General features: G+C 37.8%; 1 protein-coding gene across 3 annotated transcripts; it reads left to right on the forward strand.

The window, feature by feature from the left end:
- Positions 1 to 7,848: 7,848 nt before the first annotated feature.
- COAD (4-phosphopantetheine adenylyltransferase) lies at positions 7,849 to 10,802 on the forward strand. 3 transcript variants are annotated; one of them, XM_078992406.1, is made up of 7 exons: positions 7,849 to 8,117; positions 8,627 to 8,794; positions 8,894 to 8,965; positions 9,710 to 9,769; positions 10,081 to 10,175; positions 10,376 to 10,445; positions 10,530 to 10,802. In XM_078992406.1, the coding sequence occupies exons 2-7, from the start codon at positions 8,660 to 8,662 to the stop codon at positions 10,626 to 10,628; spliced, it is 531 nt and encodes a 176-aa protein (XP_078848532.1). In that variant the 5' UTR covers positions 7,849 to 8,117; positions 8,627 to 8,659; the 3' UTR covers positions 10,629 to 10,802. The 3 variants fall into 3 exon arrangements, with proteins under 3 accessions (XP_078848532.1, XP_078848531.1, XP_078848533.1); XM_078992405.1 differs by having other exon boundaries at positions 7,849 to 8,064; XM_078992407.1 differs by lacking the exon at positions 7,849 to 8,117 and adding an exon at positions 8,400 to 8,534.
- The last annotated feature ends 233 nt before the right edge of the window (positions 10,803 to 11,035 follow it).

The following is an 11,035-nucleotide window of genomic DNA, read 5'->3' on the forward strand; positions in this document are numbered from 1 at the left end:
AGAATGACTATTGGCTTGGTGACAAGGTAGACAACGAAGAATGTAGTGTGTTACTTCTCGCATAAGTTTTGGCCAAAAGAAATTGGCATGTAACAGTAATGTGGTCTTATCTATTCCATGATGACCTGCTAAGCCACCTTCATGAACTTCTTTAATTAAAGACACACGAATACTATGTCGGGGAATACAAAATTGTTGTCTCTTGAAAAGAAATCCCTGATACATATGATAATTCCCAACAACATGTTTTTGGCAGTTTAAAAACACACTCCTAAAGTCTGGATCAACGGAATATTCACTCTTTAAAAACTCAAAACCAATAATCTTAGGTTGTAAGGAATTCAACAACGAGGACTTTCGCTACAAAGCATCAACTCCTTTGTTGAGTTTACCAGATTTATGTTTGATAACAAAGTTAAAAACTTGCATAAATTCAACCCATTTGGCGTGTCGAGGTTGAAGTCTGTGTTGGCCTTGAATATACTTAAGTTCCTCGTGATCCGAGTGTAGAATAAATTCATTCGAAATCAAATAATGTTGCCAATGTTCCAAAGCTCTAATAATTGCATAAAACTCTTTATCGTAAGTTGAATACCATTTCTTTGCATCATTTAACTTTTTGCTGAAATATGCAACCGGGCGTCCAAGCTGTGACAGAACAGCCCCGATTCCCACTTCCGATGCATCACATTCGACCTCAAACACTTCATCAAAACAAGGAAGGGCTAATATTGGGGTTGATGATAATAATCTCTTGAGCTCATCAAAAGCAAACTATGCCGGGGAGTTCCATGCAATTTTTTTTGCTTGGTAATTTCAGTCATGAGAGTCGTAATAGTACTGAAATTCTTAACAAAACGCCGATAAAAAGATGCAAGGCCGTGGAAACTGCGCACTTGTTGAATGGACTGTGGTATTGGCCAGTCTCGAATCGCTTGTACCTTCCGTTCATCAACCTGTATTCCTTGGGCAGATATTAAATAACCAAGAGAAGTGACTTGATTAGCAAAAAATTCACACTTCTCTAAATTCCCGTGCAATTTATCCCGGTCTAACACACCAAATAATTATTGCAGTTGTGCTTGATGATCACTTGGTGTTTGACTATATATGAGGATATCATTGAAATAAACAACAATGAACTTTCCCAAAAAAGGTTTAAGAACCTGATTCATCAGGCGCATGAAGGTACTAAAGTCTGGCGCCCCGCATCCCCTGAAATCCATGAAGGAGAGCGTGCTAGTCCCTGACTGGTTAAGTGCCATGTCACTCCTGAATTCCCTAAGGCGATTCTCCATCAGCTCGATGATACCCTCCTTGATCAACCCGAAAATCACTGGGGTTGGGGTCGCCTCAAGGATGCCTCTCGTAATCTCGGATGCAATGAACTCGCGCAATCCGTCATCAACTGGCCTGGAACCTGTACTCGAACCTGAACTAGACCCTAGACCTCCTACTTTGTGATGTGTCATCACCATTCTAAAACAAACCACACAATCATCAGAGTCATGCATAATATCGAGAGACTTCACACTCACTACAAGTTCCCTGGTTTAATCTCAGTTCTCCTTGATTCTAGTACGGATCCTCTACTTTCAGTAGTACGGGCCCATACTACCCTCTACATCTATCCGTACTTTCCTTAAGAATTGCCATGACTCCACCAAGTCCCTTTCACTACTACTGCTCTCAGCGCTAATCTCATCCTAGGCTTGCCCTAAGGTAATCTCCGACCCATTCTCTGCCATTAGCTGCATAAGAAGTCCTTGTTATCTCTCCCTAAATAGCTCGCGAATACCATTACATATTACTAAGACCCGATAATTCTTCGAATGAGAGGTCCTACCATACAACGGTTGGACTCAAACAAGAGCTGCGAAATAGGGTTAGACCTAACCTTCTGAAATTATTTAGTCCTCATAATATGTAACTTAACGTATTCGTTTACTAGTTAATTAAAGATAACTAGGACTCCTAAAAGCACAAAGCAAGTAACATTCGGGCATTGAGTAACCAAAACCAAGCATATCCTAATCAGGCTATCATATTACTGATTAGTCAGTACTATCATGCAGTTCAATAAACATATACATCAGGCACATAAGACATCTTCCTAGAATCTAGCATGCAGTTCTGATAATCATATTATATATCATAGCAAACATGTATGGGTATCTCGGGGAAAACTTACTTGAGCTCAGCCGATTGCACACATCACACTCCTTGTTCTTTCTCAAAACCCTTAATTTTAATTTTTTAGAAATTTGTTTTCATTGTAAAAATTTCTCAAACCCTCGATTTGAGTCCAAACACCCCCGAAGGTGTGTCTGAATCCCTCAAACCAAGGCTCTAATACCAACTTGTAACATCTTAAAATTTAAGACCAAAAATTTCATTTTAAATTAAATAATTATAAAACCATTTGTCTGAAAACATTCAGAGTATCAACTCATATCAAAACTCATGTATCAATAGTAATAAAATGTCATGATAAAACAACATCAAAGTATAAATCCCAAAGATCTCCTATGTGGAAAATGTAGTGTGATGTGTTACGATCATGCTGGCTCATTTCCCTTCAAAGAGGAAGTACCTGAAACCAAAATTGAAAACTGTAAGCACAGAGTTTAGTGAGTTCCCCCATCATACCACATACCATATAATAACATACTGCCTAGCATATCTGGGTCCTGGCCTACCCCTTCAGTCTCTTTCAACTGGTAACTGCCTAGCATATCAAGGTGTTGGCCTACCCCTTCGGTCTCTTTCAACCGGTAATTGCCTAGCATATCTAGGTGTTGGCCTACCCCTTCGGTCTATTTCAACCGGTAACAGGGACTATTTCACCCCTACTACTACCATGAATCATCCTAGTACATAAACACATAAGTCACATACTGCATAGCATATCTAGGTGATGGCCTACTCCTTCGGTCCTTTCGACCGGTAACGGGGTCTATCTTACCCCTCCTACCACTATCACATAATATCATAGCATACTAGCACAATAAGCATAACAGATAGTGGCATACCATACAATTATCACAAAGACAATCATCTTAACTATAATCAACTACTATTGGGCGGGCATTGATGCCTTCGACCCACTTCTACTGGAAGGTAACTCACCTCAAATGTTGTAAAGTAGTTGGACTATCCCCGGCTCTGAAATCACCCCACTCAAACTCCTACACATAAAAGATTTCCTTTAATTACCCCTTTCATACTTATAACCCCTTAAGGGTCAACTTTGGTCAAAGTTAAAATCAAAGTCAACATTCTGGTCAAAGTCAACATTCTGAGTTGACTCAACTCGTCGAGTCCCATAAATCATAAAACCCTGAAATTGCGATCCAACTCATCGAGTTCCTCGTATCAACAGAATTGGGACTTTCCCACTCAACTCGTCGAGTCCGTCCTTGAACTCGTCGAGTTCTTTAGTCTATTAATCTTTCTTAATGTGTTAAGCTATTATTCTTCGATTCTAAGTCCCATATTCCAGATTTGAGTTGAAAACACATCTAGGAGGGTAAAGTTTCCGACTTTACCCATTAAGACCCATCCTAGAAGAAATGAGCCCTAAACCTAGCTTAAAATGGCTTCGTTCCAACTTCAAAACCCATCAAAACTTCAAGATAAGCCATAGGATCATAGATATGGACTCTAGGGACAGTTTAGTCATGTAAAGTTCCTATCTTTACTTGCATGACTACTTGGCTCAAAAGGCCGAAAAGATGGTCCACAAGTTGCATGGGACTTTCATGGCCATAAAGTTGGCACCTTTATGCCATGAAGTCCCCTAAAGACCCTAGATCTGAATGGTTTGCCCATATGGGACGTCAACGTCCCAAAGACCAACATTCTTGGACCAAAATATGGAGAGAACATCCTAAAACTAGATCTAAGAATACTAAAGGCAAGGTAGGAGCTTTATACCTCAGATGAACTAGAAATGAAGTTCAACTTCTGGATCTACTCTTCTCTCACACGTCCTTGCTCCTTCTTCAAGTATCATCTTATTCAAAATCACAAAGAATCTACAAAAATGTCTCAAAACTCTGAAAAGTGAATTAGGGTTTGGGACAATGGAGGCTATAAATGTGGCCAACATATGGGGGTTAAGGTGTTTAAATAGGATGCAAAACCCTGAAAATTAGGGTTTCATTCTGCCAGTCTTACTCGTCGAGTTGAGGCTTTTCGACTCGTCAAGTAGGCTTCTGAACCCGCGTCCAAATCCATCTCTACTCGATGAGTTTGGGGCCTCCAACTCGTTGAGTTTCTATACAAAAATGAATAAATTGAGAATTAAATATATACCAGGAACCGGACGTTACAGTTAGCCTGAGTGGGATGTCCAAATCCCAACCATCAATCTCTTGGACCAAACCATGAAGCAAAACATCCTAAAACTTGATCTAAGCATGTATACACATGTTTAAAGCTTTATACCTCAGATGAACCAGACATGAAGCTCAATTTCCGGATCTACTCTCCTCACACACGTTCTTTGTAACAGCCCGAAATTCAGGTACAACCATTTAACCCTTCATCTTTTCCATGATGTCATTTTTGGTCCTTTATGTTGAGTGAGTACGTTGGGCGTACAAAGAGTACGCTGCACGTACTCGCGCGATTATTTTGTACGCGTTGCCATCCGGGTACGCTGGGTGTACCTAAGGTTACGTCGGGGCGTAACCGGCCCAGACTCAAAACCCTAATATGACTTGAGGGCTATAAAAGGAATGAGATGGCCTTGTCCCTCAGCCACCATCTTTCAGAAAGAAACCCTAAGAGAGCCTTTCCTTCGTTTTTAGCTTGGGTGTGAGTGTTCTAAGTTTCAAAGTGTCATTTCAAGGTAGTAAAAGAGAAGAGGAGTCCATTGTGGAGGCTAGAAGTTGGTGGACAAGTGTAGATCTGAGGACTACAAAGCTTGGAGCTTCTTCCTAAGGTAAAAAGTTCATATCTTGCCTTGTAGTTTATATGGTGTGCTTCTTGGACCAATTTCTAGGGTTTTTGGTCCCAAGATGGAGACTTTATGAGCAAGTAGTCTCCACTAGCCTAGATCTATCATATTCCAGGACTATATGAGTTGTATGTTCATAAAAATGCAATCTTGGACGTGGATGTTGAGCCATGCATGAGATCTAGACTCTTGTAGGGGAAAAGAAAGGTGTTAGAAGGTGTGGGGAACCTTTTAGCCATGCCAAGGCTTAAAGGTTTTGACTTTATGGACTAAGAGGTGTTATTTTGGCCATATCTGGGATATGGGGTTATGTCTTAATCGTTTAAGACATTAGAAGAAAGAAGTGAGAAACTGGGATGTATGCTGGGCGTAATCCCAGTACGCGCCACGTAGTGGGATGCGTTCCCCGTTTCTGGAATGCAAGAGTACACCCCGCGTACAAGAGCTGGTACGCCCCGCGTACCGCTTGCTGTTGACTTTTAGGGTTTTGGTCAACATGTGGACTTTTGAGTCAATGAGGGGTGAAATGGTCTTTTACCCTCTTTGGGATAGTGAAAAAGGGTGTAGCTTAGTCTTGGAAGCCTATATTAATTAGAATGATTATTCGTTCTGAATAGGCGGGGTTGGGTCGTCGTTTCGAGATTCAGAGATATCGAGCACGTGAGATTCTAGACATCCTACGAGGTGAGTCTTCTCACTATACTGTACCTGAAAGGGTACCTATGTGTGACCGGAAGGTCTGCTATGCTATATGATATATGCATTGTATGTGATTAGTTACCTGTTTTGTATGTGCTACGTATGCTATGTTTGATATGGGCCGGAAGACATTACGTTATGGGCCGGAAGGCATTATGATGTGGACCGGAAGGTCAGGGAGTCATGGACCGGAAGATCGACACGGGTAGGACCGGAAGGTTTACCGGGTTAGGACGAAAGTCCCCTGAGACATATGGACCGGAAGGTCATGGCCTGGAAGGGCGTATGTGTGTAAGTGGTATATTGGGGAACTCACTAAGCATTTATGCTTACAGTTGTTGTGTTATGTGTTTCAGGTACTAGCGAGGACCGTGGGAAGGCGCCGGCATGATCTATACACACTGTCGGAAGATTTATTTTATGATCTTGGGATGTATTTTTATTATGATGACATTTGCTAAACATGAGATTTGAGAATTTTGAATGATGGTTTATGTTGTTTGAAAAATGAAAAATTGTTTTGAAAATTCACGTTGTTACATTCTTGCTCCTCCTTCAAGCTTCTCCTTCTTCAAACTCACCAAGAAAGCACAAGATTAGCTCACAATCACCAAAAATGGCCTAAGGTTTCAAGATTAGGATTTTGGACAGTGAAGGTTGGAGATGAGGCCAACACCTTGGGGTTAAGGTGTTTAAATAAGGTGCAAAACCCGAGAATAAGGGTTTCATTTCTACCAGCCTACTCGTCGAGTTGAGACCTCCCAACTCGTCGAGTAGGTTTTCAAATCCACAGTCCAATTCATCTCTACTCGACGAGTTTGGGGCCTCCAACCCGTTGAGTTTCTATATAAAGGTGAATAATTATAAATTAGATATATACCAGGAACCAAACATTACATATATCCTTAAATCCATCTCAATTTAACCACGAGTTAAAGAGCTTGACCGAAGATGGTCCAAAATCCACCGATTCAGAGACGAGTCGAATGGGACAGTGATCCAATAACTCTCTTGGAAGGGCTGTAACCACCGAGGAAGGAAAGACATTAAGGAAATTTGAACATACAAGAATTCGATCAAGTTTACTCAGTTTCAGCTCAATTTAAGCTCTTTAGTGAAAAAGTAATTAAATTTGTGTTCCCCATCCTAAGATCAACGAGTCGTGCTTCATGAATAAGTCGATTAAAAGCAAAAGTTGATTGGGCACAAAATTGAGAATTAAATCTCTCTTCCGGGCACCTAATGATGTTAAAATCCTCCATGAATATCCAAGTTCCGGATTTGGCATTTTTGATATGGTCATGGTCTCGCAAGTTGTATTTATTATGCATGATGTTCATTTATGTCCAATTTGTATCATAAGTTAGCTCGTGGATGCTCTTGTTAATGACTCGTGACCGACAATCAATTATGAAAACAAGGATAAGGAAACTTATATAATATAATACATATGTTTTTTTAATAATATAGAGTGAATCCAAATAAATTCTTGAACGATTTCTGTAAGAAATCAATGATGTAGAGAAAAACAATAATTCAATGTATATTGTGGAATATATCCAAGTAAATTGTTAAACCATTTTTATTACATCTTTTGCATCCCCTCTGAATGTTTACTAATTTAGTACTAAGATAGTTAATTTTGTATATTTTTTAATTTAGTTGTAGACGATACAAACAAACAACTCAAAAATATCTTTAAAGTGGACATTTTGTAGTCGTTTTAGTAAATAACTCGTTATTAATTCTTGATATTGCACAAGAAGGTAACAAATATAAATATGCATGTCGTTGAAGTGTGAATTATTGTCTAAGAACCACATAAGGCTGGTCATGAAATTATAAAAAATATTCAATGACCATGATTTTCATTCTTTGGATTGGATATTTTTGCAATCAGGTTGTAACAGTGGCAAATACATGAAATCCTTCTTCATTCTTTAAATTGTTGTATTGTACGACTATATAATAGCTATATAAAACATATATTTTAGTAATACCTATAATATCCATCAATCATAACAAATATGGTTTTTGTATCAACACAACAATATATATGACAAAAAATATAAATACTAGCAGTAGCCCCACCAGAATTTCTATTTCTAATAACCAAAAAAATTCTGAAATCTGAGTGCTGGTCATATTTGGATCACTGTTTTATATTGAAATATAGTAATAGTATTATTTTGTCTTTCTAGGTGGTGGGCGTGACTCACAACTTACCCTGTTTTTCGATCCTTCCAAACCCTACTTTCCATCGTGATCGCGTGATTATGCCGAAAGCTTCTCGAGAACTTCCGTCGAGTTGATTCTTTCCCTTTTCTCTACTAAGAATTCATTTCAATCTGGTTTTTGAATCGCTTTGAAGGTTGCAGCATCGAATCTATCGATTCGTCAAGGTAATTGAGTTTACAGACAGTTTGTTTCCTCATCTAACCACTAGGAGTTTCAGGTTCGTTTCTCTCTGTAACGAGTTTGATGATTTTTTTTTTTGGAGAAAATTGTTCCGGTGAAATGTTGGTGGAATTAGCGACATATTTTATGAACTTTTTTGGAGCTTCTTCTAGCTAGTGTTGATTTGTCTCTTAGACTGGTCCTGCTTTTTTTTTTTTTTTTTTTTTGTACTTAATTGAGATGGATTTATCATTTATGCTTAATGTTGCGATGAGGCATACTAGCTATACACATTGTTCTCAAATTGCGTACATATTGTAAAAGAAGAACTGCTTCATTTATTATGTCTATTAAGCCGTATCAGCCTCCATTAACTTTGTCTATTTATGAGCATTTACAGTTACAAATCCGTTCGATTTCCTCTATAACTCCGATTTTGAAACTGTAGAAAGTCGATGTTTTAGTTTTTTCTCAGGTTAATTGTTCCGAGGGCTTTTGTATTTAGGGTTTTTTTTTTTTGTGGTTTGTGTTCATAAATTCTGATTTTTTCCGTTTCTTTGATGACAGGCGCAAGAGTACAAATCAGATATCAAGGATAAAATGACAATTGTGGAGAACCCAAATCCAAAGCTTCCACCTACTTCTCCAACCATTTCTCCACCAAATTCCTATGGATCGGTGGTTCTAGGTGGCACCTTTGACCGCTTACATGATGGTCATCGGCTTTTCCTTAAGGTTCTTCTTCTTCTTCTTCCACCTATCTCATATGACCTTGAGTTAACAACTTTATATCTTTGAGATAAGGATTGAAGAGGCTTTGAATGTTGATTACAGGCAGCTGCAGAGTTAGCTAGAGATCGAATCATAGTTGGTGTTTGTGATGGACCTATGCTATCCAAGAAACAGGTTTACACCTTTCTCCTTTCATCTTTCTTACTCTGAAATTTGTTGAAACCATTGTATACCAATAGTTTCATAGCAACATAATAAATATACCTGGTTGAAAAGTCAAAATTGACATTGGGATTCTACAAACCTAGCTTAGTTCATTCACACAAAATTGATAAGGACAGTGTAGGTAGATTCACATTTTGAATTGAAACAAGCCTATACACCTTCAACTACCTCACATTTACTCCCAATTAAATGATTGTGAAATACTACTTTCAGCCCATTATTTTCACACTTTTCTAAATTTGGCCCATTGTTACCTGTGTCACTGCATGTCCCCTGTTGCAGAAACCAATAATTGAGAAAATTTGAATTAATGTGATTTTGATTCATAAGAAAACAATATACATGTAGCCATGTGGGGATGGTTGGGTCTCTTATTTTTCACCTGTAAGTCTACAAAAAAGATTTATCATTTATCATTTGGTTATATTTTCTATTAAATTTGATTTATCTGGGGAGTAAATGAGGATGTGAATAATGATTAGATGGAGAAGGTGTTGATCATCTCAATTATTGTTCCCAATTTAGGTTTGCTAGTTTATGTTGATTAAGGTTTTAATAATCAGATAATTAGTTTTTATTTTTCCATAATTAATTATTTAATCTATTAGTTTTTATTTTTCCATAACTAATTATTTAATCCCAAATAAATAAAATCACAATTTTGGAATGATCTTGATGTATCAACTTTTATAGTTTTTGGAGCTCATCATGCCTATTGAAGAGAGAATGAAAACTGTGGAAGATTACATTAAGGTAACCAAATCTTTTATTTAGATTAGACAAGCTATCTAAGGCTATTTTCTTTTATAAATCAGAGAAGGGCATTTACGTCTTTTGTACAAACAAGAGGTTGAGACTCGAGAGTAAATCCTTCTCCTACTTTGTTCCACCTTTTTGGATGGAACACTAAGTTACAGTTTTTGTCCCGTTGAGTTCCAGTCCAATAAATGCCAAACACAGTACAAAACTATTCTATCATGTCATGTCTTGTCATCTCTATTTTTGTATATTAAAATTTTGTTAAAGATTCTCTGCTAATTTCAATTTTTTTTTTTTTTTTTCAGTCTGTGAAGCCTGAGCTGGCGGTACAAGTGGAACCTATTACCGATCCTTACGGTCCTTCCATTGTTGAAAAGAATCTGGAGGCGATTGTTGTCAGGTTTGTTCCTCAACCAACAAAACAGGACAAGTTGTACTGTGTTTGACATACATTAGACCGAGACTCGGACCCAAATGTCAATTCAACAAAATTTTCAATTTTTTGTTTGCCAGAGAGTGACTCGCTCTGAAAAGACGTAAATGCCCTCCTCATCTTTATCATCGAAAATAACCCTAATAGTCCTGTCATTTGTTTGACAGTAAGGAGACATTACCTGGTGGATTGTCAGTCAACAAAAAGAGAGCTGAGAGAGGCCTTTCACAACTAAAGGTACTTATTCTTCAAATTGTACTTAAAAAAAAAAAAAAAAAACCTGGTAGACAGTTGACAGTTATGTGTATTGTTTTGTGCAAGGTGGAAGTGGTGAATCTGGTATCTGAAGAATCAAGTGGAGAAAAGCTAAGTTCATCCACATTGAGGAAGCTTGAAGCAGAGAAAGCCAAAAAAAATTAGCATACATTTATTAAGTGGTACATATGATAAGGAGAACATCTTGATACAAAGGATTGGCTTACATTTTGTGTTTCAAAAGCTGTCTCGTCGTCTTGTCTTTAGATGATGTTGTGTTTTATAGACGGGTTTGTTCAATATAACCTTTTGTTGAATAAAGTCGGTATAGTGAGCGTACTTTTGATGTTGTACGGTTTCACAAGGGGATAGACCCTATGACCATGGGCTTGAAAGTATTTATCTTCAAAATAAGTCACAAACAATATATAAACAAACTTATTTTCTTTGGTTATATTCAAACAAAAACCTTACATACATATTAAGGTTATGTTTGATATAATAGCTGAAAAACTAGCAATTAAATAAAAATATATCTGATAGTCGAAAAACTGGTTGAAACATATCAAAAG

Source organism: Lactuca saligna, chromosome 4, assembly GCF_052625555.1.
Source record: "Lactuca saligna cultivar CGN05327 chromosome 4, ASM5262555v1, whole genome shotgun sequence".
NCBI classification, from domain to species: domain Eukaryota; kingdom Viridiplantae; phylum Streptophyta; class Magnoliopsida; order Asterales; family Asteraceae; genus Lactuca; species Lactuca saligna.

What these genes read in the sequence shown, in the direction of transcription:
- COAD (XM_078992406.1), top strand. Translation starts at nt 8,660, where the DNA reads ATGACAATTGTGGAGAACCCAAATCCAAAGCTTCCACCTACTTCTCCA. An exon ending in CTGTGGAAGATTACATTAAG is followed by an intron (nt 9,770 to 10,080) that starts GTAACCAAATCT and finishes TTTTTTTTTCAG; the next exon opens with TCTGTGAAGCCTGAGCTGGC. An exon ending in GAGGCCTTTCACAACTAAAG is followed by an intron (nt 10,446 to 10,529) that starts GTACTTATTCTT and finishes GTTTTGTGCAAG; the next exon opens with GTGGAAGTGGTGAATCTGGT.